The 27,122-nt window shown below is 52.9% G+C and overlaps 1 protein-coding gene across 2 annotated transcripts; it reads right to left on the reverse strand.

Annotated features, from left to right (window-relative positions):
• PIK3R5 (phosphoinositide-3-kinase regulatory subunit 5) lies at nt 1–27,122 on the reverse strand. 2 transcript variants are annotated; one of them, XM_068530496.1, is made up of 18 exons: nt 27,020–27,122; nt 25,196–25,296; nt 22,698–22,766; nt 21,753–21,891; nt 10,757–10,826; nt 7,990–8,164; nt 7,284–7,437; nt 6,558–6,641; nt 5,551–6,280; nt 5,266–5,422; nt 4,804–4,929; nt 4,162–4,287; nt 3,911–4,004; nt 3,582–3,658; nt 1,179–1,272; nt 879–961; nt 279–391; nt 1–175 (listed from the first exon to the last, which is right to left on the reverse strand). In XM_068530496.1, the coding sequence occupies exons 1-18, from the start codon at nt 27,120–27,122 to the stop codon at nt 28–30; spliced, it is 2,643 nt and encodes an 880-aa protein (XP_068386597.1). In that variant the 3' UTR covers nt 1–27. The 2 variants fall into 2 exon arrangements, with proteins under 2 accessions (XP_068386597.1, XP_068386596.1); XM_068530495.1 differs by having other exon boundaries at nt 4,162–4,290.

The following is a 27,122-nucleotide window of genomic DNA, read 5'->3' on the forward strand; positions in this document are numbered from 1 at the left end:
CTTGCTGTCCACGCTGGTGCCGGGCCGCTAGGGCAGAGCGCCACTGAAAGTCATGATGGGCAGACAGAGCAGGGAGCAGAGGTCGGGTGCGGCCTGCGCCTGCAGGTAGGAGGGCCTCTGGGGTGGGGGGCAGAGGCTGCTCTTCTCCGGCTTGTAGCAGGGTGAGACCTCACACCTGTGGGGCAGGGCAGGTGTCAGGGCAGGCCTCCCATCCCTCCAGCTCCTTCCAGGCCTCTGGGTGGGTGCTGAAGCAGAGCTGGGGGCCCCCGCTTTCCTACCTGACCACACTCTGCAGGATCTTCCTCTCGTCCTGGTCCAGGCACACGGCAAAGGGGCAGCTGTTAGAGCCGATAATCTGCACCTTGTCCACTTTGATCTGCGAGATGCTAATCTAGAAGGAAGGCCCGGGTCACCCGGGAGCCCTGGCCCCAGAGCTGCCAGCCCCCGGCAGCTTCTTCCCTTGGAACCGCCCGACTGGGTCCAGGGGGTGGGGCAGGAGCTCGGCTGCCAGCTCTCCAGGCGCAACGGGCGTGCAGGGGACTGGTCCCCCCATCGGGCCCTGCTTCCTCCCCAGCCTCTGCCCTTTCTTGAGTCTGGAAGGAGCAAGTGTCCTGGGAGGAGAAACCCCACTGTCCTCACCGTGACAGCCCGGGTTCCCTGACACAGAGGCCACTCCGCCTTGGACTCGGGGCTCCCCCAGCGGCCACCACGGAGCCCCACAGGTGTGCACACCCTTCACCTGCCTCTCCACCCACCCACAGGCCCCAGTGCAGCCCTCGGACACCCCCCCATACACACGCATACACACGCACACGCGGGCACACACACGCCCAGTAAGTCTCCCGAGGGGATGACAGGGAGGAGAGGAAAGCTCTTACCTGGTTGAAGCCCTTCTTGGATTTAGGGTTCTGCCTTTTCACCACTTCTGTCAGGTTTAGCGTCAGGGCCTCCGTGCTGGAGTCTGAAGGGCGAGGGTGGCTCAGGCCAGGCTGAGGAACCCACACCCCCTGCCCCTCCCCTCCCCTCCCCTCCCCCACCCCACCCCTCCCCCTCCCCTGCCCCACCCCACCCCTCCCCTCCCCCTCCCCTGCCCTCCCCTCCCCCCACCTCCCTGTCCCCCTCCCCCTGCCCCACCTGTACCCCACCCCCTGCCCCACCCCTCCCCCCTGCCCCCTCACCTAGGTCCTCCTGCTGCCGGCAGGCCTTGCTGAGGTTGACAGAGGTGCAGACCTTCTCCATGTTACTCCAGCGACTGCGTCCACTGATGGCCCCCTGGGAAGGCAGCAAAGCCAGACCCTCTCAGCGGCATGCCCTCTGGGGCCTGCCGCCTTCTCTTTGAAGAAGCAGCTACCAGACCGGCCAGCGACAGGGCGCCGCCGGCAGCCAGCACACCCAGGAAGCTCGCTCTCACTCACCCGAGCCTGCCAGCTTCTTCACCAAGAGCCCCTTGACCCCTATATAGACCTTACTGGCTCCAGGGAGGAGCATCAGGTCACTGGCTTGGACCACAGGTCAGCCTGGCGACTGGGTCGTAGGGTGCGAGTGCTGAGAGCATCTCAAGGGGTGGTCTAAGGATCTTCTGAACCCCGAGTGAGGGAGAGACAGGCTCATGGGCAGGGGGTCCCAGGCAGAGCTGGGCCGGAGCCCCCTCTTTGGGTCTTTGTCTGAACGTCTCTTTCATCAGGGACCTCCGCGTTGCCAAACCCACAAGCACTCTCAGTCCTCGGCCTGCCTGACCTTACAGGAGAATGCCATCCTGTTCCGTCCTCCCCTCTCCTGGGCGTCCGTGGCGGCACGCTCCCGGCTTCCCCACCGCCAGCCTGGCTGGGGCCTCTGCTTTGCGCGATCGCCCCCCTCTGCCCCCATCACAGGACGCAGGTCTCAGGAGCTTCTCCTGGGGCCTCTGCTCTGTTATTCCTACGTTCTCCTTTAGGGAGCCTCACCCATGGCCCTTTCTCCATGACCACCTATACACCCATCTCCACATTTCACCTCTGAGCTCAGGCCCACCCTCCCACTGCCTGTTCTGGTCTCTCCTTCCCTCTCGAACCCACTATGCCCCACACCCACTCCCCCCACTGGAGCTGGGCTGCTTCTGAGAAAATGGTCCTGCCAGTTGCAGAAGGCTGAAATCCAGGAGTTGGAGCCTCTCCTTTTCTAATCCATCCCTAAGCCCTGCTGCTCATGTGATTCACATATAACCCCCATTTCTTTCCTCCCTAGTGCAGGCTGCCCATGTTTCTCTCCTGGACAACCACGGGAGCCTCTGACTTGGCTTTCCCACACCCCCTGGGGTCCCCTCCGATATTCCCCACAGAGCCACCACAGGGGGCTTCCAAACCTCAAATCTGGTCCTGCCACACCCCAAACGGAAAGCCCTTCACAGGATACCCATTGCTCTTAGGACAAGGACAAAACTCCTCTCATTGAACCCAGGCCCTTGGCATTCCAGCCCTGCCAATTTCTTTAGCTTCACCTCATCATCCTTTCCCCCCTCACTGTCTCTGCTCCAGCCCCTCTGGTCCTCCTTCAGTGCCCTTGGATGTTCATGTTCTCTCTCACCACAGGGCCTTTGCACATGCTATTATCTCTACCTGGAGGGCACGTCTCTCTTCTTTTCTTAACTAACTCCTGGTTTTCTTTCCAACACTGACTCAATGGCCCTTCTCAAGGAACCTTGTCTAACTTTCCTCACTGGGTTGAACAATCCCCTTAAGGGTTCTCACAGAACCCTTTACCTCTCCTTCATCTGTTCGTCACAGCTGTAATTATACATGTTGTGGGATCATCTAACCCCTCCAGACTGTAAGAGCTTTGCTCACTCTCGTGAACGCTCCTGTGCCATGAACAACATCCGGGACACAGTGGGTGTTTAACGAACACCCGGAACACAGCACCCAGTGTCAGTGCCCCTGCCCACCTCCTCGGCCACTACATGGAAAGAATCCTATTGTCTCTATCCCACCAGCCCTTTTGTTGCCTTGTCATCACTTGCCACTCTTTAATATTACCTTGGGCACTTTCTGTTTCCTTGTTTATTGTCTGTCTCCCTCCTCTAGAGAAGTTAAGAGGGGAGGGCCTGGGCCAGCACAGAACTTGACATGAGTAGGTGCTCAATAAATACCTTTCAAATTGCTGAGGGAGGGAGGCAGGGAAGAAGGCAGGAGGCTGCCCGTCCGGGAGGTGGGCCTGTCGTGGCCCAGAGGCGGGGTGTGCTCATGGGCTCCCCCCGCAGCTCCCCTCACACCAAACCTACTCCCACACACCCACTGGGCACAGCAGTCCCTGGCCTGTCCCTCACTCTGCCCCATTCTCACCCCCAGCCCTGAGGCCAGGCCCCAGCACTTCTCGGAAGGGCTGACTGAGCACATTCAGCAGTGGGGAGAACCCGGGGCGGGGGCAGCTTTGGAGGCAGAGGGGGAGAGGGAGGTCCACCGCCTCTCCTTCCCCCTTCTCTCAGCATCCAGGAGAGCCTGCTGTGGGCTTCCAGCTTAAAGGCCGCCCGGGGACACAGGAGGCTGGCTCTGGGGAGGCGGCATGGGGAGCAGATCCCGGAGGGAAGGGGCCAGCATCAGTCTCACCTTGCTGTAAATAATCTGTAGTGTTAGAGGGATGGCCTCCCGGTCACCATCGATGCCCAGTCGCTTGCTGCCAGGACCTGTGCCACACACAGACAGAGCCTCTGCTTCTCCTTCCAGTGCCCTTCACAGACCCCGGGCTCTGCCTCCCTGCCCCACCGCCCTGGGACCCCTCCTCCCCAGGGCCCCAGATCCCGGCCCACCTCCCTCTAGCTCTACCTCCAGGGGCCCCACCTCCTGGCGCCCTCTCGCCCCGCCACCCCAGGGTCCCCCTCTCCGGTGTGACACCCCCCCCCCAGCCCCGCCTCCACTGGGGCTCAGGCAGCACCCACCCGAAGCCTTGATGGCGCGTGTGGCGGCGGAGTGACCCAGCTCCAGGGAGTGGATGAAGATCTCTGTCGTCTTCTCCCCGGTGATGAAGGTCAGCTGGAGAGGGCAGGAACGTGGGCATCAGCGTGGACCTCCAGGAGGGGCCCCCAGCACAGGCTCCTCCGGCACAGGGCTGCTGGCTGCCCGGGTGTGGGAGCAGCCCTGCAGCTAGTCTGGGGGAAGAGGTGGCGCAAGGCGGCAGGGCAGGCCTTACCTCGGTCTGATAGACCTGCAGCAGCACCGGCCGGGCAGCGAAGCGGCAGTAATAGAGCAGCATGTCCGCCAGGATGGGCAGCTGGGCAGGAGAGCCCTCCAGGGGCCGGGACTCAGCCTTCAGAGACTGCTGTGGGTTGGGGGGGCGGCGAGCCCGAGCCCAAGGGACAGGGGGACAGAGAGGGAGAGAGAAAGGGAGGAAGAGAGACAGAGGTGCAGACACACAGAGGAGAGATCCCGAGGCAGACAGGGCCAGGGAGGGGGACGGTGAGACGGGAGCAGGAAACAGAATGGTCAAGGGAGGACCCACAGCCTGGCCTCCGCCCCTCCCTCGCTGGCCCATGGGCCTCCAGGGAGGCCCCGGCCGAGCTAGACAAAGCTGGGAGTTGAGGAAGGGAGCTGAAGCCTAAGGCAACTGGACCCTCTGGGGCCCCTCCCTCTCGGTGCGGTGACCCCTCCCTGGGCCCCCGAGCCCCGGCTTCAGCTCAGCCCTGCTTCCACCCACCCTCCTTGCTCGATCCCAAGTGAGCCCTGGTCCTCCAGTGGGGCCGCAAGCTGGATCCCCCAAACTAGGGCCTTCAAAGCAAGGCTGGGTGACCACAGCCAGGGCCCTCCACCTGCACCCAGGAAAGGGGCCGCTTACCTGGCACAGGACTTCAGGGGGCAGGTGCATGAGGCCCAGCACGTTGCGCTCATACCAGGGGTCAAGCATGCCGAGGTAGTGGGAGATGTCATTGGTGCTTTCCTCCCAGGGGGCTGCACCCAGCTCCTGGGGCGGTGGCGAGAGTCATTCCCAGCCACCCGGACGCCTGCCACCCTAGCTTCGGGGCCCTGGGTGGCACCTGCAGCCCCACCCTGAGCTTCTCTGCGCCCTTGGAGAGGTCTGAACAACTCTCAGTCCGTGTCACACAGCAAAACGTCCCCCCGCCCACCGTCCGGCCAAGTGCAGGGCAGGGACCACGCCCGGGAGGGAGGCCCAGGCAGGAGGCAGCGGCCCCTAAACACAGGGATGCTGGCGACTTCCGACCAGCCCCCTTCCGGTGACCGGGACCTGCTTACACCTCCTCGCTTTGCCGCCCTGCTGGGTCCAGGGCTGGGGACCTACCGCAGGGCCGGGGTGCCTCGGGGGGTCTGTGGAGAGCGGCGGCGTCTGGCTCCGAGGGGCTGGGCTGGTGCTGGTCCCGCGGCTCCGCTTCATGGGCACGTAGAAGAACTGAAGCTTGAAGAACCGTGTGAGGAGCGGACGGTTGCTCTCCAGCCGCCTGCTGAGAAGAAGATGGTGAGAAGGGAGGCCCTTGGCCCCTCTGGGACCCCAGTCCTCAAGCCCAGATGCCACCAGCACCACGCCCCTGCTGCCCGGGGCAGACTGATGCCCCGTTTCGGCTCTCACCGCAGTTTGCTGTACGCCCGGGCCACCTTCCCCGAGATCCGATCGGAGCCGAAGACCACGACTCGCAGCGTGGAGGCCTTGGGGTCCTCGTCCCCGCTCAGGAAGGGGCAGCGGCGCCGGTGACGGGAGGCGGGGGCCAGGAGCCAGCCGGGCAGCTGGGGGTCGAGCTTGTGCTGGGGCAGGGAGCGGGAGCGCTGGGCCCGGGACGGGGGCAGCGCCGGGCCATCCAGGGGGCTGCAGGGGCTGCAGAGGCTGCCAGCCCGCCGCAGGGGCGGGGCGCTGTCCGGGCTGCCCTCCAGGGTCCGGGAGTCCCTCCGCAGCACCAGCTGGCTGGTGCTCTTGAAGAGCTTATAGATCCTGTTGAACTTCTGCCCGGGCCTGCGGTGGCCCCGGCGCTCCTGGCTGCCAGGCCTCTTGGGCCACTCGAAGGAGCTCTCCTCGCCGTCCTCCACGTAGCCACTATCCATGCCGTCAGAGAGGCCCGCGACAAAGGAGGTCAGCAACTGGCGGGAGAGGGTGGGTCCCGAGGCCTGGGATGAGGCAAGCGACAGCGTGGAGTCGTGGAAGGCTGCCGAGCCGCCGGAGAGCAGCGAGTCCCTCTCGGCACAAGGCCCCTCGGTTTCCAAGTCCTCCTCCTCCTCCTCGTCCTCCCCGTCCTCCTCCTCATCGTCCCCCAGGATTCCTGGTTGGAGCAGCTCCTGTTCCTTGAGCAGGATTTCCTGCAGGATGTCTGCAGGGAAGCAAGGGGAGACACCGTCTGGGTGTCCGAGCCCTTGGAACCCCTCTTGCACACCCTTGGGCGGGGTGACAGACTGAGACAGAAGGAACTTGGGGAGCAGAGGGCCGAAGAAGGGCAGAGGGCAGCCCAGGTCTCCGCCCCCTTCTCTGCTCAGAGCCTGCTCAGGTGGGAGGGCTGGCAGAGGGGTGGGGTGAGGGGCAGCTGCAGAGGAAGAGAGCCCGGGCAGTTTGGGGGGTGGGCACCACGAGGGCCCCAGCGGGCGGCTTACCAAAGCTGTCCTGGTTCCAGCTGTAGGTGTAGCACCTGGCGACAGGGATGGGGATGGTACGGAGCTTGCCAGGTTTTGCAGTGTCTGCAGGAACGGGGGAGGGAGGGGCAGGAGGTGAGGGCTGGGTAGAGGCCTTGAGATCGGCCAGCCCAGACCCCTCGTCTTGGAGGAGAGGCCAGAGTTGGGAGAGGACCGGTACAGGACATGCAGCCTAGTGGGCCGAGGCTGAGTTGGAAGCTGGGATGCCTGGCCCGCAGCCAGAGGGCTTCTCTCAAGCCCACCAGGTAAATGCCATGCCCTTTTGTGAGCTGCATGAATGTGGCCAAGTCTCAGCCTCTGCGCCTCTGGTTCGAACAGGAGAACTATGGCACCATCTCATCAGGCATCCCTTCTTCTATAATAGATGTTTCCCGGACCCACTGGGGCAAGGTGGGCCATGTGACTAAGGTGGCTCAAAGGGGTACGTTGTCTTCATTGTGAAAACGAAGCCCCTTGCCCTTGGTCAGCACTCTTTTCCTCCTCCCCCAGGCCGCCCCAGTGGCGATCTTGGCAGCCTAACCCTGCAGACGGGAACTGCACCCTCGGGGATGGTGGAGCCAGGAGGTGTCAGAGAACCTGGGTCCCTGAATGATTGTGTGGAGCAGAACCGCCAGGCCGACCGGGGCTGCTCACCTGGGGAGCTGCTGGGGCCACAGGGGGAAATGGGCCCCACCCCCAGAGCCTCACCTAAGGCACCAAGGAAGCCGGCTTTCTCCCCCACCGCCTGCAGCTTGGTCCTGAGCCACTGCCGGGCCTCAGCTGCATCCCCGATGCCAGATGCCAGTTCCTGTGCTTCTGCCGTCTCCGTGAAGATGTCCTCGAGCTCTGCCAGGGTCTTGGACTGAAACCCAGGGAGAGGCAGGCTTGCTCCCGAACCATGGCTCGGCCGCCCGACTTCTCGAGCTCCTGGTGACCAGTCCATCCCCGGCCTCATCGCCTGCCACCACCCACGGCTGAGCAGTGAGCCAGGCCTCCCACTCAGCCCCTATTCTCCAGAAGTGGTCAGAAAGAAAGGCCCAGAGCCAGAGCCCTGCAGAGTTGGGAGGGACTTCAGAGCTCACCGCTGTGGCCCAGAGAGGGGAGGGCGCTGCCCAGGGCCACACAGCTGACCTGTCACAGAGCTCGGACTAGACCCCAGGGCTTCCAGCTTCAGTCTAAAGCTCAGTCCTGTACCACCCAGCCCACGCTGGATTCGGAGGCTCTATGTCCAGTCCCACTGTCTAGGGTGCCACCCACCTGGGTTACCTCCAGCGACTTCCCCGCCATGTCACTAGGGGCGAGGGAGGCCAATGTACCCGGGCCTCGGAGAGGGACCAGAGAGGGGACCCTGCCTTTGCAGAGAGGTGCTCTGCCGGGAGGGGGCGGTGCTGAGCCCAGGGCCCCAGACACATACCTGCAGCTGGCAGTGCAGACCTGGGAGGTCGCAGTGGGCCCCAAAGGTGGCCTGGAAGGCGTGCAGGAGGAGGGTGGTGTAGGCGCTGTGCGGGGAGTGCCCAGGCGTGCTCAGCTTGTCGGCCACGGTGAGGAACTCGGCCTGCACCTCCACCGGGTTCAGCAACAGTACGGTGCTGGGGACGCAGAGGACCGGCCATGGGTACTGGGCGTGGGGGTGGGGAAGGGCAGCCACAGAGCCCACGTGCCGGCCGGAGGCCAGGAGAGAGGCTGGGGGCTCAGGGGCCCCAGTTCCAAGGGGAAAGCTTATGATCTACTTTTGAGTAGTTTTCAGCTGGGGTCTTCAAAGACCTTTTAAAAATTGAACTCGGGACTTCCCTGGTGGTCCAGTGGTTAAGACTTCTCCTCCCAGTGCAGGGGGTGAGGGTTCGATCCCTGGTCAGGGAGCTAAGATCCCACATGCCTTGGGGCCAAAACCCGTCCCCCGCAAAAAACACAGAAGCAATACTGTAACAAATTCAATAACGACTTTAAAAATGGTCCACATTGAAAAAATCTTTAAAAACTGAACCCAATTTTCACAAATAAATTCTACCTTAATTTTTATATAAAACATTTTTCCTACAGGATATTTGAACAGATGCAAGATGATGCAGAAAAGGATTGTATTTTAGGTGACGTGACTGGAAGCCAGGCTGTCATTTTGGGAGGGGACAGCAGGACAGCCACATGCCGTCGTGTGGTGTGGCCTGAAATTTCAGCCCACGCCCTGCTCCTCAAGCCAAGGGTCGGGGTGTGGGGTGGCATCTGCCAGGAGGAAGGGGAGCCAAGTCAGGGCTGCATCTGATTCCTCTGCTTACAGGGGATGCCCTTTCTAACTTGCCAAAGCCATCATGCAGGCCAGCATCGGGCTGGGGGAGGGAGTGTGCATCCAGCCACGCCCCACCCCCACCTCCTCTTCCCCCGGACCCTGGGCTCCCTTTTTTTTTTGAGTGAAAGCAGGTTTATTAAGAGAGATACACATTCCACAGGCAGAATGCATTCCGTCTCAGAAGGCGAGATTGGCCCCTGGGCTCCCCCTTGATCCCAGTGTTTAAATGGCTTCATCATGGAAAATTTCAAACATACCCAAATGTTAGGAAAATCGTGAACCCCGAGGATCCATCACTCAGTTAACAGTTAGCACATGTCTGTTCGCACTTCACCCCGGCCAACCCCCGAGCACTGCATTTTCTCGAAGGTATTCCAGCCATCGCGGTATTATACCTGTAAAGGCTTTTAGTATGAACTGCTCACACTTGCTCTCGTTCTCTCACAAATCTGTGCTGTGTTTAAACCCAGTGCCAAGAAGCACCAGGCAGGTGGCCTTCCTGCCAGTGTCTGTGGACAGAGGTCCCAGAGCCGGCCCTGTGGCCAGGGCTCAGGAATGGGACCAGGCTCTGTCAGAGTTCCCAGGGTTTAGGGAGGAACTCATTTTGATTTCTCTATTTGTAAGAAAAAGGGATCGGGCTCAAGTAAACGGTCCCTCACTGAGCCCTCCTCCTTCACCGACTGCTGGATCACCCCTCATGGACATGCATTGAGCTCCACTGTATACACGACCAGGCCAGCCACACCCGGGCCCTCACCACTTGCACCTCTTCTGCACGCCTGTTCCCAACCTACAGAAAACCAAAGTGAGACCGACTCTCTGCTTGAAGCTCTTTCTACGAACCTGTCGGTGCCTCAGTTTCCTGATCTAAAAATACCTTTCTCGAAGGGTTAACAAAAGGCTTGGATGATGCAGTGATGCCTGCAACAGTGCCCGGGGCTCGGGAAGTACCCTGAAGGGCGTTGGCGATAATCCACCGTTCACCTGCCTCAGCCCTCTGGCAGGGTCCTGCTTACTTACTAAGCCAACATTTACAAGACATTTTTTATGCCCTTTCTGTCTCTCTCAAAATCTACCACTAGCTTTTCTGTTTGTTTTTACCAAGAAGGAACTCAACCAATGTTTGCTCAGTGAATGTGCTGTGAACCCCTCAGGCTGAGGATGAGGAGGGCCTGGGGTGACTAGAACTTCTGAGCTGGTGGAGGCTGGGGTCTCCAGGCACCCACGTGCTTGGAGGCTTGCCGGAGGGTCCTTGGAATGGAGGCTTCCTCTCTAATGCTTTTCCAACAGGCGGGGACCCAAGAGTGGGTAATGAAATCGCTTCAGGGATTCACAACCAGAACAGCCTTTTAAGTGAAATGGACTAGAAGAGATCAGAGCTCATCCTCGGGAGAGGGTGACTTTCATTTCCTAAAACTTGTCTCAGCTGTGTGTGTGTGTGTGTGTGTGTGTGTGTGTGTGTGTGTGTGTGTGTATGTACACCAGGCTTTCATGTAAAATGCATTTTTTATTGTAGGTCCCAGTCAAAAAAGTTTGGAAAAACGCTGTTTTACTAACAGGCAGAAAGACATTATAGAAAGAGCCTCAGCTTTTGAGGAAGTCTAAGGCTCAAATCCTGACTCAGACACTTACTAGCTGACTGTCCTTGGGGAAGTTACTTGGCCTCTCTGACCTTCAGTTTCCTCATCTGAAAAATGGGGGTAAAGTAAGGTAATGTATGTTCATGCAGCACCTGGCACAATCAAGGCAGGTGGTTTTAACCTTTTCCTTTTTTTTTTTTTTTTAAGTCTCAGACCCATTTAGGAATCTGATGAAAGACCCTTAGCCCTGAAAAAAGAGGCTGTGCACAAAACACGACCACCCCCCCCCAAACTCCTCCCTCCCCAAGAGCACTCACACAGTGGAGCTGCGATGACTCCTAGTGGACAGGCCCTGCTCGGCCCTCACCAGTCGCTGGTAGGAGATTCCTGTGGCCAAAAGAACAAAAACAAAAAAACAGTTCACGGACTTACCTGTTCCTTCAGGAGCCTGGCACTGGAGAATCTGGCTGGGAGTTCCCGGATGAGGGTCAGGACAAGGGGCAGATTAGGCCCATTGCCACCAGGGTCTTTAACAGTCTGATTCCCAGGCCCCACCCGCCCTGCAAAGCTTCACTTCAGAGACTGCAGAGCAGGGCGCCCTGGGAGGAGACCGAGGCCCCTGAAGCGGCCGGGTCTCCTGCTCTCCAGCTGGTCCTGGCTCTGTCCCTGCAGACCTCCCCCGGTCCCGGGTGACCTCCTGCAGTGGGTGTGCCAAGCACCCGTCAGCTCAGCCTCAGCTCCGGCCAGCCCCCAGCCTCCCCCTCGGCCTCCCGGCCCTGCTTCCCACATGCTCTCGGGGGGCCCTCAGGGGCCCGTGGGCCTGCCTGGCGCCGCCCCTCTCTAGGGCTGAGCCTCTGCACCAAAGACCCCCTCTCCGCCTTCCTCTCTGGCCTCATCCACCTCTCTGTCACCTCTGATTCAAATGTGCGGAGAAGAAACTAGCCAAAGTTTTCCCTTTTCCCTGCAACTTGACTCAATTCCATAGCTGGAAAAGTACGTATTCAGTTCTGCGTCAGCTACGGTGAGGCTGTCACACAATAGCTCGCGCTGCTCACTGATGAGGCTGGGATTCGGGGGGCAGGCAGCCTCCTTGTTAGAGCTTGGACATCGTCACAGGGGCCCTGCCGGGTGTGGGCCGGGTGTGAGCTGGGAGCAGAAAGGCAGCCCCTTGGAGGAGTCAAAGCCAAGGCTGGGGTTAGAGACGGCTGTAAACAGAAGGGCCGTGACTTTTGTTTAGTGAATGGCCGAACATTTCCAATTTATGGTATTCCAACTTAGGGCCTAATTGCTCTGCTTTGGGGGCCTTTCATTTGGTGTGTCTTCCATGTAATTGTCACATGTTTAGATGTTAATGTTATGTCTATTTTGACAGGGAAGTCCCTGAAACAGGGATTACTATCAGGACTCAGCACGCCATCTGGTGGCCGCTCACAGACATGACAGAGAAAAGTCCCCTCGCCCCTTCAACCCCCAACAAAGTGCTGCAGGAGTGTCCCCAGCACCCCGGGTCTCCCTTCCCCCCAGTCTCCCCGACCCCCAAAACACACAGAGAGCAAAGTCTTCTCTTGACCCGTCCACACTTTTCTTTTACCATCTGATGTTTTTAACGGGTAACCCACGACCTGCTGACCCGCTGCCGACCCCGCCCCATTTCTGACGCCGTAAACGCAGGCCAGGCCGGGGCCACACTCCCGGGGGTTCTGTTGACCACTTTCTCCTTGAAGCCTGCTCTTCCCTTTAGTCTCCATGACGAGGAACATTCTCTAACCTCCTCTATCTCTCCACCTGCGCATCTTAGGATGCTTTAATGGTCTCATTTGGGGATGATGGCATCATTAGCGCTGGGAGCTGCTGTTTGCCTGATTTTGGGGGACCCAGAGGGCGCTGTTTCCAGAGCTGGTTGGCCGGTGCCGAACAGCCCGGATTCCAGCAGCATCCGCTGAAACTCTCTACCCCTCTCCCAAAGACACCCATCAAATCCCCCCCCTCCCCCCGCCACTCCTTGGCTTCTCTTGATAACGGACCTCGCTTATTGGGGAACCTCAGGGCATTGGGCGCCTCTCTCCCTTTGACCTTCACCCCTCCTACCCTGGGCATCTCGGCAGACGGGAACACTTTTCTGGGACTGGCTTTCTTAGACCAAGGCTGGCCCAAAGGGCTGAACAAAAAACCCACCTAGGCGGTTCCGTGTCAGGTCCTAATACGTAGGCAATGGAAAGGGCCCCCTCATACGGGCGAGGGATGGGTCCTAGGCGGTTCCGTGTCAGGTCCTAATACATAGGCAATGGAAAGGGCCCCCTCATACGGGCGAGGGATGGGTCCTGGCAGTTGGGAGCCGATGGTGGGCAGCCATGGTGAAGTTCACACGCCTTGCCCAGGCACGTGAGCCCCTTTGTAACTGAGCTTTGTTTACCCACCTGAGCTTCCCCTCTTTTTAATTTTTAAAATTATTTTATTTATTTTATTTTTGATGGAAGTATAGCTGATTTACAATGTTGTTGTTAGTTTCAGGTGTACAGCAAAGTGATTCAATTATACATATATATATCTACCTATTCTTTTTCAGATTCTTTTCCATTATAGGTTATTACGAGATATTGACTATGGTTCCCTGTGCTATACAGTAGGTCCTTGTTGGTTATCTGTTATATATATAGTAGTGTGCATCTGTTAATCCCAAACTCCTAATTTATCCCTCCCCCCCTTTCCCTTTTTTAGAGTGGTGACTAGAAATGGCCATTCTGCACAGGACAGCCGACTAGGAAGACAGAGGATGCGTGACAATCACCCTGGTGCCACCGAGCAGGAACTGGTACCACACTAACGACACTCTTACAGAACGTCCACGCTGAGGGCATGACACGGTGCCTGGGCATCCGTGCGGCGGGCAACAAGAACGTTGTCCGGGTCTGCTGGCTGTCTTCCCCTGAGAAGGTGAGCGCCACGATTCCACGGAGTCCTCAGGGCCAGCCCGAGACAGGAGAGGCCCCGCCTTAGCTGCATTTCAGTCCCAGCAGGAGACCATGCTGTGTTCCTCTCCTGACCCGCACCGGACCCCGACACAAACCCTCCCAACAGCTGGCTTCCTCTTATGCTTTCCTCCCTTCTGGGGTCCCCTGGGCAGCAGTTTCCTGACCTTCATCTCTGCGACGGGCCTGGGTTCTAGAGAGTCTGCGGGGATCGGGGACTCAGGCCGTGAGGCCTCGGCAGGCCCTGGGCAGGAAGGTGAGGCGCGGCCTCAGGTGTGAATAAATCCAGGGCGGGGAGGATGTGGAGGGTGGGAAGGGATGTGGCCTGAGCCAGGTCAGGAAGGCGAGAGGAAAACACAGGGGAAGGAAACCACTGGGCAGAACTACACGCACACAGAGGGGATTTGGTTCTTGGCATAAATAGGCCAATGTAAAAAAAAAAAAAAAAAAAAAAAAGACATATGCTGCAGTGACCCCCTGGAACGGCCCGTGGGATGGACGAGGCCTCAGCCTGGCAGTCTCCAGGCCTGGGGGTGGGTGAGGCGAGGCCTGCCGCCCCAGCCCTCTCAGCACCCTGCTGACAGTCACCCAACAGGACCAGTCCAGGCCTTCCAGCCCCTCTTACTAGTAAGTCACACGTGGTAGAGACTTCTGGGCATCTACCCAACACCCACCCCCTTCTTCACCAACGGGACACGGGGCGATGTGCCCAGTTGATAAATCACATTTCTCAACCTCCCTTGCAGAAGGAGTTGGGTGGTGCCTCTGGAAGACCCCTCTTTGCAACCCCCCCCTCACTTCTTCCTTTCTGTTAACTGGAATAGGGGCATGATGGCCAGAGCTCCAGCAGCCATCTTAGACCATGAAGTGACTTGAGGACGATGTTTCCTGCTAAGGATGGTGGAGCAGAAAGATGGGAGGAGGCTGGTCCAGAATGTTCGTGGGACCACTGTGTCAACCCTGGACTGCCTTCTTCCAGATTTTTTTTAATGTAAGAGAAAAACAAACCCTTCTGAGTTTAAGCCACTGTTATTGTGGGCTGTTATAGGCAGCTGGCTAAGTCCTAACCAATCACAGCCTGTGATTTCTGGAAGACGTGCCCTCCACTCTTTTCCTCAAACCTCCCTGTGATATTGCAATATGATAAGAAACATATATGTGGTCTTCATCCCAGTTCCTCAGACAGAGCTCCTAAAACTTGTTTTCCTGAGGAAAGTGAGTGATTACGAGTGAGAGGAGCATCTTTTGTTATTCACAACGAGCCCCCTTAAACCAGACCTGAGTTTATGCCAATGAGGTGGCTCTTGGTGGGCCCCGAGGTAGCTTCTAGATGGGGGCTGGTTGCCTGAAGGAGCCAACCACGTGATTGCCTTCCCCTCCTCCCTCCAGGAGGAGCTGGAGGTTGAGTTAACCACCAATGGCCAAGATTTAATTGATCATGCCTCCATAATAGAACCTCCATAAAAACCTCAAGCTATGGGGTTGGGAGAGCTTCTGGGTAGGTGAGTGCATCCATGTGCCATGAGGGTCATGCACCCCAACACCACAGGGACAGAAGATCCTACACTAAGGACCTTTCTGGACCTTGCCCTATGTACTTCTTCATCTGGCTATTCACCTGTATCTTTTATCATATCCTTTATAACAAATCAGTCAATGGAAGTAAAGTGTTTTCCTGAGCTCTGTGAGCCATTCTAGCAAATTAAAGAACCTGAGGAGGAGGTCATGGGAACCCCCGATTTATAGCTGGACAGTCAGAAGTAAGGGACTAGGCATCTGAAATGGGGGTGGTCTGTGGCCTGAGCCCTTAGCCCGTACGGTCTGCCAAACTCCAGGTAGTTTGGGTCAGAACTGAACTGAATCGCTGGATGCCCAGCTGGGGCCTGGAGAACTGTTTGGTGGGTGTGTGGGGGAACCCCACGCATCTGGCGTCAGAGTGTTCATTCTGTAATGACGGCACAGAGGCCCACCTGCAGCCAATGATGTGTGATGTTCTTTCAAGGGGTGTAAACCTTTCATTCCATAATCACAGATGAAAAGTATAAAATGCAAATTCTTTGATCAGTCATGTCCCAGAGAAACATATTGCCGCTGAAGAACATTCAGAATTCACCTGCCACCAGCTGAGAGACAAAACTGACTAATCCAGGTTTGTTCCTGCTTTGAAAGGAGGTCAAAGGGTGGGCACGTGCTCAGAGAAAGGAAAAAGGGCAGGAGAAGTTGCCCAAGGGGGGAGAGTGCTCACCAGCTGGGACCGCCCAGGGCCTTTCATCACACACAATCCCCTGCCTATGCCTCTTGGTAGAAACACAGCTTCATGTGAACATGAGAATGTGGTGTTTGGAGTCAAAGAATATGGTTTCTGGAATCAAATGGACATGAGTTCAAGTGGTAGAACTCTTGTTAGCTATGTGACCATGGGCCAGCTAAACTGTCTGGCCTTCACTTTCATCGCCTGAAAGATGGGAATAATAGTAACTCCCCAGGGGGATGTTCTGAGGATAGATGACACTGACCCTTAGCAGTGCTGAATGCACTGTCAGCCCTCAGTGAAGGCAACCAACGCCATCACTGCCATCAACATCCTCCTCATCATCAACATCCTCATCATCATTATCATCAGCATCATCAGCATCATCCTCATCAACATCATTATCATCATCCTCATCATCCTCATCCTCATCAACATCATCATCATCCTCATCCTCATCAACATCATCTTCATCATCAACATCATCATCATCATCATCCTCATCCTCATCAACATCATCATTATCATCAACATCATCATCCTCATCATCACCAACATCCTCATCATCATCATCCTCATCGTCATCAACATCATCATCATCGTCAACACCATCAGCAGCAGCAGCATCAACATCATCATCATCATCATCAACATCCTCCTCCTCCTCCTCCTCACCATCATCATCCTCATCCTCATCAACATCCTCATCATCCTCATCCTCATCATCATCATCACCCTCATCACATCATCCTCCTCATCATCAACATCACCAACAATTGCAGTCCTATTTTTTTAACTTGAAATATAGTTGGTTTACACTGTGGTGTTAGTTTCAGGTGTACAGCAAAGTGATTTGGATTCTTTTCCATTATAGGTTATTACAAGATACTGTATAGTTCTATGTGCTACACAGTAGATCCTTGTTGTTTATTTTATATACAGTAGTTTGTATCTGCTAACTCCAAACTCCTAATTTATCCCTCCCCACCCCCTTCTCCTTTGGTAACCATAAGTTTGTTTTCTACGTCTGTGGGTCCGTTTCTGTTTTGTAAATAAGTTCATTTGTATCATTTTTTTAGATTCCACATATAAGTGATATCATGTGATATTGGTCTTTGTCTGACTTCACTTAGTATGAAAATCTCTAGGTCCACTCATGTTGCTGCAAATGGCATTATTTCATTCTTTTTTATAGCTGAGTAATATTCCAGTGTGTGTGTGTGTGTGTGTGTGTGTGTGTGTGTGTGTGTGTGTATCACATCTTCTTTAGCCATTCATCTGTTGATGGACACTTGGGTTGCTTCCGTGTCTTGGCTACTGTAAATAGAGCTGCTATGAACGCAGTCCTACTTTTGACAAGGGGGCTCAGAGAGCTTACGTAACCTGTCCAAGGTCATCAGCTAATAAGTGACAAAGCACAGGTCTTTGTTATCTGAAAGCCCATGTTCCTTCTCTCACATTTGACTTCATAGCTAAAGCAAGAATCATCAAACTTTTCTGAGTCTTGGTTGTCTCACGCACAAAATGGGAGTAATGTTGCTTTTCCCTCTTACTCCACAGGGCTGTGGTCTGGGTGAGATGCAATCATGGAGCTTTGGGTGCTTTGAAAACTGCAGAGTGACTCACACATATGATGCTCACTGTCACCCCTCAGGATGACAGACCAATTCTCTCCAGACAAGTATTATGGTCTGCACAGCTGTGTGGGCATAGAGTAAATACTCAACAAACATGTGGGCTGAACCCAAGAGGGGTGTGGTGGGCAGGACCCAGAAGCACTGACGTGAGGTTTCCGGCCACCCCCAGATGGAGGCAGTAGGCGACCCTACTGGGGGTGGAGTCAGGAAGAAGGGGGAGGCCCTCAGGCTTGATAACCTGCCCGCTTCCTCTGCCACCCAGCCACATCAAAGTGGGATAAACTGTTTCCCTCATCTCCATGGCAACTGACTCCCCAAGGCTCCATGGGTGGAGGGCCCAGCTCCCCAGGTCCCTTGTCATCTTCTCCCTGTGACCTTGCCAAGATCCGTCTATTAAGCTAATACCACCCCAAACCCTACTGTCCCCAGCAATGGGAAATCAATATAGGCCAGCATTCATCCTCACAAACTGCTGAGAGGGAGACATTCTTATACTCCCATTTTTACAGATGAGGAAACTGAGGTTCCTATGACGTTAAATGTCTTGCCAAAGGCCCCACTGCCCCAGGATTTGAAACGGCGATGGGCTAGTACAAAGTACTGGTAACCACCAAGTGATTCAGCCTCAGCCTCTCCCCAAGAGCTCATCGCAGGGCCTCCATTCCCGCCCCTCTCCCTTCCTCCTATTGCCTCTCTCAGCTGGGGTTACTGGGGATGGGGCTACTCAGCAACAAGGCAAAACTATTACCACGTGCCTTTACAAAAATCACACCAAAGCACTTCCTAACTAGCCCACTTAAGGGTTATGTAAAAGGAGCTAATTTGGTTTAATTTACTACTTGCTATTACTGAGGGCTCAGGTTCTGTGAAGTTAGAGGTTCACTTGTGGATGTGAGATGAGTAATTTTTGCTCGCTATAAAAGATAACTTCAAAGGTTTTTTTCCCCTGTATGATGTTTTATTCTCCCATATGATGTTAACTAATTTTGTATCTAATTCTGCCATCTTTTTGTGGCTTAGATGAGAAATATATTTCAGTTTCTCATACCCTCCTTTAAACCAGCCCTCCCACCTTGCTGGTCCCCTCAGTAACGAACTGAATGCGTTTTGACACAGGCTCGCTATACATTTGTATGAGTGCTAGGTTTTTTTAACTGTTTGAAAATGACTCTCTGACACAAGAAAGAGCTAATGGTTTCCTATTTCGGTTCTGCTTTCCCTGGAAGAGGAGGCGTTCCTGGCATGAGCAGCCTGGCCTGAGCGTCCCCCTCCAGGCATTTGCTTCGGTCCCCAGCATACCTGAGCCCTCACAGGGTCCCAGGGGCAAGGCCTGGGGGAAGACCCGCAGCAGTGAGCGACTAGGGTGCCAGGAGTCCTCCCTGCTCTGAGTCCAAGGACCCTCACTCCATTTCCATCTCCAGTTGCTGCTCTGCCTGGCTCTTGTCCCCCAAGCCTAGAACCCCACGTCCCCGAGTCCGGGTCTCCCCACAGCCCGTATCCGCCCCTTGGCTCCACATCTGCTTGCTGGCGGCTGCTGGGAGCTGAGTTCCTGCTCAGCTGCCCACAAAAACATCTCAAGGCATAGCGTGCATCCAGCTGAGGGGAGACAGCTGGTTCCACTTGAAACTGGGAAGCGGTCCCCCTGCACGCAGGTGACAGACAGCCCTCCCCCAGGACAACCTCTCCTTTACCCATTTCAAAGTAAAGTCATTTAGATCTTTGGTAGAGACTGAAGGTCCTGCCAAGGCATTTGCATTTTAAATCCTTTCTGTCTCATTATAGAAAGGAAGAAAAGCTTTGCGTTCTTGTTAAAGGAATTCTGGTCACCAGCAAGAAGCCCAGAAGTGATCTAGATCTGTTTGTTTGGGGGGTGGGTAGCGGGGAGCAAGGGAATGAAAGAGATTAAATTGGCTTGTTCATTTAGGGTGCCTTGGAAAGCTAGGTTGCCTGACTTGTCTATTCACCATGTGCCTCAGCACCTTTCCTAGTCCAACCCCTTCTCCTGAAGGCCTTCCTGATTTCTTAATTCTTCCACCCAAGTCTCTACCAGGAGGTAAGGTCCATGTAATGGGTAGACTTTGGCTACCCTAGCCTGTGCCTGTTCAGCTCTTAGTGCCTGTAACAACGGACAGCTGACTGGTTGGGGGAAGACAGATCAGCTGATTGGTTAGGCAAACAGATCAGTTGATTGGTTGGGCAGACAAATCAGATGATCAGTTGGGGAAGGAAGTCATAAACCTCTCCAAAGGAATTTTCATATAAAGCTTCAGTCCTGCGCTTTCTAGGGTTCCTGAATTATTAGGGAATAAGATTTGGTACTTCTGTCCTGTGTGTATTTAATGCACATGATGAGACTTAGACACTCCCAATACTAAACAGGGTCTGGTGCATATACAGATTTAAAAGAAAAAAAAATGCGATTACAACATACTTAGTATTGGGGGGGGCCTGCTTTTTTACTCAACACGTTACTCAACATCTTTTCATCTCAGTAACCTTATTTCTATGATCTCATTTTTAATAAGTGAGGAGGATTCCACCAAATGACTTTGCTACGATATATTCAACTACGTACAATATTTAAGTTTTTTGGAATTGGTTGATTATTAAAAAGAATGCAGCAATGAACATCCTTGTAACTAGGCTCATATAACCTATTCTTCCTCCATTATTTTTATGGTCTTTTTTTTTTTTTTTTAATTTTATGGTCTTGATTTCCACACTTAAACATTTAATCCATCCGAAAGTTATTTTTATGTTTGCAATAGAACTCAATTTTTTTTTGAGATAGAATTTTAAACCCCTCCTTTTTTTGGTCTGTCAATTATCTTCATACCATTTATAAAATGACCAATTGTTTACATCACTGATTTGAGGATGCTGCTTTGTCATATTGTCATTTTTATACATTTAATCTGTTCCTTGCTATTTTATTTAGTTCCATTAATTTTCTATTCTTATACCAACAGTGTACTATTTTAATAACTATAGCCTTACAGTATTTTTAAAGACCTAGTAGAGAAATATCCCACTCTTACTCTTCCTTAAGAATACATAAGTACGTAATAAATCCTACTGTAGAGCATTTATTCTGTCCAATAGACTTTATTTTGTTAAACTTAAAAAAATATTATTGGTATTTTTGACTGCAGTTACATTTATTTCCATAATACCTGATGTTATTACAATATTGATTCAATCCAGCAATGTCTCTTAAACTTTTTATCCTTCAGTAAAGTTTGTTTTCTCTATGTAGGTTATTCCCATTTCTTTATTTATCTTATATTTTTAGTTGCTATTGTAAATTGTTTTTTTCCACGTTATGCTTTCTTACTGGTTGATGCTATTATATAAGAAAGCTCTTGGCTACCTGATTACTAGTCTGACAATGCTTTGGGTTATTCTCTTAGTCTTGACAGATAAGCAATTGTTTGGTCCCTAAGTAATTAAAATTTTACCTTCCTGAAAGAAGAAATATTCTTTATTTATTTATTTATTTTTCATGGGCAAAATGCCTACAAGCACGAAGAGGAAGATTATTGACTTAATAATGGAACGCTTCTAGTGGGTTGTTACCTTATTAAGGACCCTTCTATATATTAATAGTTTCCACGTATTAGAGGGGCTTTGAATATCAGGAATGGATGTTGAATTTTTTTTTCATTTCTTTTTTTTTTTTTTACCTTAAGTATTTTTATTTGGAATGGATGGAAGTTGAATTTTATCAAACATTTCAGAGGCATCTACTGGGATGTCTGTGTGACTTTATTCCTTTGAGCTACTGATGTGATGAATTACTCTAATATGGGACCACCTCTCAGTAAATCACACTGGATTGTGTTTTTCTGGCTCTACAATAGTTTTGTTAGACCTCATTTTCATGTCTGCTATAGCACCTGCAATTTCTCAGGAACTCCTTTTCAGAATCCACATATGAAAACTTGGACAGTACCAGGCCCTTGCCCACACTTGTCGTGGTGCCCATCTACCTGTTCATTCCTGGTACCAGCCACCTTCCCCGGCCAGAACTGAGTCCATTCACACATGCATTCCCCTACGTGTTCCGGGGTGAAGAGAACAAACACGGGCCTCTTGTCAACATTGTGTGGACTTCTCTGTCTGACCTGGGCAGCCTCAGAGACCCCCTGGCTAACCAGAGCAGAGGCACAGGCCAGGAGGTGGGGTCTCCTTGCCCTGAACCCCGGCTCAGCTACCCCTAAGAGTTCCTCCTTGAGTTACTGCCGGTGTTTGCTGCCTTCAGCCATCTGATGCTGATGCAGACATGGAGTACTAGAACCATGACAAGGGACTCCAGGCTTGTGAAGCAGGCCACGGGCAGAGACGAGCTGAACGATATGAAGTGAGGGGGGTCATAGCCAAAGCCCAGTTTCAGAAAAGCTGGAAACCTCCTGACCGCATGGTCCCTGCCCCACGTGCGTGCCACCTCAACACTTACCTGGGGCCTTCAGTTCAGCATCGATGAAGGTGAGCAGCTCCTGGCAGATGCTACAGTAAGGAACGGGCCAGGTCAGGAATCGGTGGTAGGTTTTGGCTGCTTTCAGAAGGAGATCTGAGTCTGGTGGGAAGTGTGGAGTCTGGGATGGAGAGGGAGCGGCAAGCAGAGAGGTTCAGGTGAGAGAAAGCTCACTGATATTCCAGAGCAGACCCTGCTCCTTTCTGGAATGTTCCACAAAGGGCACACATTTCCTGGCAGCAGTGTGTCCTGGGGCGAGGGCAGGCAGAATTGAAAGTTACCCACAGGAAGTGAGTTACAGATGGGCAAGATGGTGCCCAAGGATGTCTCTACTACAGGGGCCTTGTTTTCACCAAACATAACAATTTACCAAATACACAAGAGGGCCTCTCTGAAAAGCTGTCACCTTGGAGGTCATCCTAAGTGGTGCCACTGCTGCCACTCCTTTCGAGGAATGGTCTTCAGTGCCTAAGCCGCCTTTATTTAAATATCCTCACGAGAGGCCAATGTTTATTCTTTGAAGTGGACTGACTCAAGGTAGTACTTGGAGTCATTTGATGCCACCGGTCTGGTGAACAGGGGGTGACGGCACTGGGGGAAACTGACCACTGCGGTACAAAAGGAGGTGGACATCACATGTCTTTAACAGAATCTCTCCTGTGGTTTGTGAAAGGGCTGTGACCGCATCCCCTCCGTGGGTGCCCAGATACTCCAGGCATGAGGGCGTCCACGTGGAGTTACTGGAGGCCTCTCAAATGGCTAATCTGAAGCCATCAGAGGGGAGACACCCACCTGAAGTGTCACTGGTGGACAGTTTCTCTCTCTGTGTGTTTATCCTCTGAGCTGTGAGGGCTCTGCCCCCTCCATGGAGGCTGCTCTTCCCTCCCGTCCCCAGCCTCCCCCAGCCTGGCCCAGCCGGGAACTTACACAGAGGACAGTGGAGGAGAAGAGCAGGGCCAGGGGGGCGAGGAGGTCATAGGTGCCCTTCTCTTGGACCTGTGTGGGGGACAGGAGGGGCGAGGCTCGTCACAGGTGCACAACCTAGCACTGCTCTCTTCTCTATTCCTTTCTTTCCTTTTTCTTTTTTTTTTTAAGTGAAAAGTAATGTAATCACAAGACAAACATTTAGAAAATAGAAGTAAAAAAAAAAAACCCCACGACATCCCCCTTCCAAACTCAGCCACAACTAATATTTCAGTGTACTTCTCCTTACACCATTTTTCTCTGTGTATTTTCCTCTGCAAAGTTGTCATCACTGGGTGCATATTTTTATGCTTCGTGTCTTTTACATACAATATTATAAATGGATTTCTGTTTTGCTACATCATCTCTAAGACCATATTTTTCCCCCTCCTAGTTATATATTTATCTATTATCTGTGTTGTAAATATGTGTTCCACTTTGTTGCTGGTCTTTGAATTTTACGGATTTTTTTTTATGTACATAAATTACAAGTGTTAACTTTTTCCTTTATGGATTTTCGCTTTTGCATGCAAGGTTCATGTAAATATTCATACATGTTTTTTGTTCTTTTCTTGGAAGCTTCACTTTCTTAAATTTAAACCTTTAATCCACCTAGAGTTCTGTATAATATGAATTTGGAATCTCACTCCATATTTTTGGAAACGTTTAATCAATTTTCCCTAAACCATTTAATAAATTTTACCGATGCAATTTTTTTTTTTTTGGCGGCTCTGAAGGCTTGCAGGATCTTAGTTCCCCAACCAGGGACAGAACCCGGGCCCCAGCAGTAAAAGTGCTGAGTCCTAACCACTAGACCACCAAGGAATTCCCTGCAATTTTTTAATATATTAAATTTTTGTTTCTACCCTTGGATACTATCCATCATTTTTATTACCTATATAATACTCCTTCTGGTAGATCTCCATAATTTATTAGCTTTAGACACTTGAGATTATTTTCTTGCTATTTTAAGTACCTGTGCAGTGAAAATCTTTGTGCACACTCCTTTTTCTATAATTTGGATTATTCATCTTGGATAGAGCTCAAGAAGTGGAATGAGTGGATACAAGACTATAAACATATTTATGATCTTCGAAATGTATCGCCAAATTGCTTTCCAAAAGAATTTTACCATTTATAATACCGTGTATGTATGAAAGTGCCATTTCACTACACCCTTCCCTGCATTGGTTATTATAATGTTTTTGTGAATTTGCTAGGCAAAAGCTGTGTCATTATGGTTTTCATTTACATTTATTTTACTATAACTGAAGCAACATTTTCCATATTGTTTAAAAGTTCTATTTATTCTTTGGTGAATCATCTCTTTGATAGAGCTCACCCACCACACCACAAACAGGCATGTATAGACACAATTTAGAATTCTTTGGTCAAAATACTAGTGGTCTCCCAAACCATTCTGGAATTCATGGGTGTTGAAGAAGCAGAGAAAGCCCCACCACCTCTGCTGTGCCTGGTGACGGCAGCAGGAGCAAATAGAATTCTCCTTCATGGTCCTGAATAGACCATGTGTCCAGTACACTTGCTGCTTGGCCCCTTCTATAGAACCCTCCCCTGCTGCTATACAGTAGTTGTTCCTTTATATTTGGGTTTATAAGATAAGCACTTCAGAGGTGGTTTAGCTCTTCTGAGTTGGTCTCCTTGTGATCAGGGTATAAAAGCACCAGGTAAATGGTGGTGCCAGAATTGAAACCTTGGGTGTCTTGATAAACCAAGACTTTTTTCTTAGAGGTAAAGGGACAGCTGAGAAAGACATGTGTTTTCCAACTCAGTCATGTATTTACAAATAAAAATAAAACATAAAAGAGCCATTCTCTTTAGGGACTCGTGCCTGTTCTGGAACCCCTGCCCAAATCAGGTTTGTTTTCTTGTTCTTTTTTTTAAATTTTTTTTGGCCACGTGGCATGTGGGATCTTAGTTCCCCGACCAGGGAGCGAACCCATGCCCCCGGCAGTGGAAGCGCAGAGTCCTGACCACTGGACCGCCAGGGAAGTCCCCCAGATCAGCTTTAAACACACCCTTCTTCTGAGTCATAAAAGCCTGTTTACTGAACTGTTAGAGGAGGTCTCGGTTTACCTCTCCCATCAGTTTTCTCTTTTGCATCTTTGTTCTTCTGTGTCTTTTGCGGGAAAGGAATTCGGTAGCGTGTCCTCCCTCCCTTGTAATCGACACCTTGACTTACAAGCAATGTCTGTCTTAAGAAGCAGATTAAACTCGGGACCCTGGCTCACCCAGCACATGCTCATAGCAAAAGGACCACGCCCCTTCCTGAGGCCTTCAATCCACAAACACCACCGAAGCAGAGAACTCAGGCTGCCCATGCCTCCACCAAGCCCCCTGGTGGTCCAGGCACCCCAGAACGGACATTCTGTGGGGACCTATTTCTCGACTCTGTGAGGCTGATCCCAGCGCTGCCCTTCAAACCCAGGCCGAGCCCTCACCTCGCGGGTTTTCTGCAGGATCTGCTCCAGGAGGATAAGGAAGTGGCCTGGATCCCTGCTGACCAGCTCCTGCAGGCTCCAGCAGTTGAGACACAGCCCAGCTGCAAAGGGAGGGAGAGGCCAGGGGTCAGAGGTGGGTTGGAGGGAAGTGGCAATTCCTGGGGCTGCACTGGGGCATTCCCTTCTGAAGTAAGAGTCTCAGGAAATTCTGGATCCACACACTCGACCCTATTATGCCCCATCAAGATAATGATAAGTTTCTTCTTCCTGCATAGACAGGAGGCTCAAGAGACACAGAGAGGGGCTGGGATCTCCCTTAGAAGCCAAGGACTGGCCACAACTCTGCTCCCTGTGCCTCTGGAGAGCACCAGCTTTCCCACATCCTCCGAGATGCAGGGAAGGGGCACAGAAGCAGAGATCGCCACCGCAGGACACAAGGCTGAGTCTGCAACAGCCATGGGACCTCCTGGAACTGCTGGGCAGTGGAGCCCGGGAAAGGGAAGCGCCATTCATTTCTATCTTGAAAGCTACGAGGAGCACTTTGTCACTCTGTAACTTCCCCAGACTTTCTCATTTTGTCAATCTCTGCTTCCCTGCAGTCAGCATGGGTAAACTCCCCCCAAATTAAAGGGGCAGTCACAGAGGTCTGTGTGTGTGTGATGGGGAATGAGAACAGTGGGGGTGGAAGTGGCCCCCTCATGTGCACGAGCTCCTTCCGAAGTCCTGCAGGCCCCAAGCAGTGTGTTCATATGGTCACAGGTTTTAGTAAAATTTGCTGTAGTTAGATATTTTTATACTCTTTGACTTGATGGCCCCTGAATTCTAGAGGCTTAGTCTCATTAAAACCTGGGTAGGAGGCCAGAAGGAAGAAAACTGCCATTTAGTGACCACCTACTATGTACCTCTAAGGTGCCAGGCCTTTCACACATCACCTCCATTGAATCTCCCATCCCCCCCCTCGGGAAGGTGGTTCCTGCTGTTATTATTCTCATTTTACAGGCAAGGCAGGTGAGTCCTGAGAGGCTAAGGGACTTGCACAAGTTCCTACAGCCAGTGAGAGACAGTTTTAAGTCAGATCTGCTTAATTCCAGAGGCCAAGGACAGCCTCTGAGAGGAGGTGACATTTGAGTTGAGACCTGAATGAGAAGGAGCCAGCTCTGCATAGTTCTGAGGGAAGAATTCCGGGCAGCAAGTGCAAAGGTCCTGAGGTAGGAAGGAACCAGTTATGTTCAAGGAGCATGGGTATCTATCTCGTGGGGTAGTCAGGGAGGCAAGTGAGATGTGGAAAATCTTTATGAGCATAAGGAGTTATTAATCTCCAGCCTTGGAGACGACTGCCCCAGCCTGCAGATACCCCTGTTTCTCAGTCCTGGGGATCATGGAACATGGAGGCCTCCTATTCCCTGAAGTTCTGCTGAGATTCTCCATTGTTCTATGGGGAAGAGGAAGATGGGGCTGTGGAGAAAACTAGAAACCAGGAAAACAGGAGAATTCTGGGGAGAACTGTCTATAAATACCCAGCTGCTCTTTTGAAATCAGCAGTGTGGCATTTTTAAGCTGGTCCAATACCTTCTTCAGGGAGCTATGCTTCTAGCACATGAGGAGGATGAGGAAGACAGCATGGGGGAAAGGAGAAACTGCCACCCACCGAGGGTGACTCTCCATCAGGTGCTGCGCTGAGCACCTGCCCAAGTGAGGTCCGGGGAGTCACACACACAGGGCTGGAACCGGAACCTGCCAGTTCCGTGCCTGAACCAGTGCTCACCACAGCCCCTGAAGCTCCCTTGGGCCCCAGATGCGCCTCCCCGGCTCCCTGGGACCTACCTGACCAGGAGGTGGAGCGGCGGCTGAGGCTGAGCCCGTGCAAGCAGCGCTCCAGGGCGTGCTGGATGCGGTCCTCCGTGCACGTCGTGGCCCCTGGCTGCAT

The sequence above is a fragment of the Eschrichtius robustus genome, chromosome 20 (genome assembly GCF_028021215.1).
Source record: "Eschrichtius robustus isolate mEscRob2 chromosome 20, mEscRob2.pri, whole genome shotgun sequence".
NCBI lineage: Eukaryota > Metazoa > Chordata > Mammalia > Artiodactyla > Eschrichtiidae > Eschrichtius > Eschrichtius robustus.

What these genes read in the sequence shown, in the direction of transcription:
- PIK3R5 (XM_068530495.1), bottom strand. Translation starts at nt 27,122, where the DNA reads ATGCAGCCAGGGGCCACGACGTGCACGGAGGACCGCATCCAGCACGCC. An exon ending in CGGGCGTACAGCAAACTGCG is followed by an intron (nt 5,423 to 5,550) that starts GTGAGAGCCGAA and finishes TCTTCTCAGCAG; the next exon opens with GCGGCTGGAGAGCAACCGTC. An exon ending in CCAAGAAGGGCTTCAACCAG is followed by an intron (nt 392 to 878) that starts GTAAGAGCTTTC and finishes CCTTCCTTCTAG; the next exon opens with ATTAGCATCTCGCAGATCAA.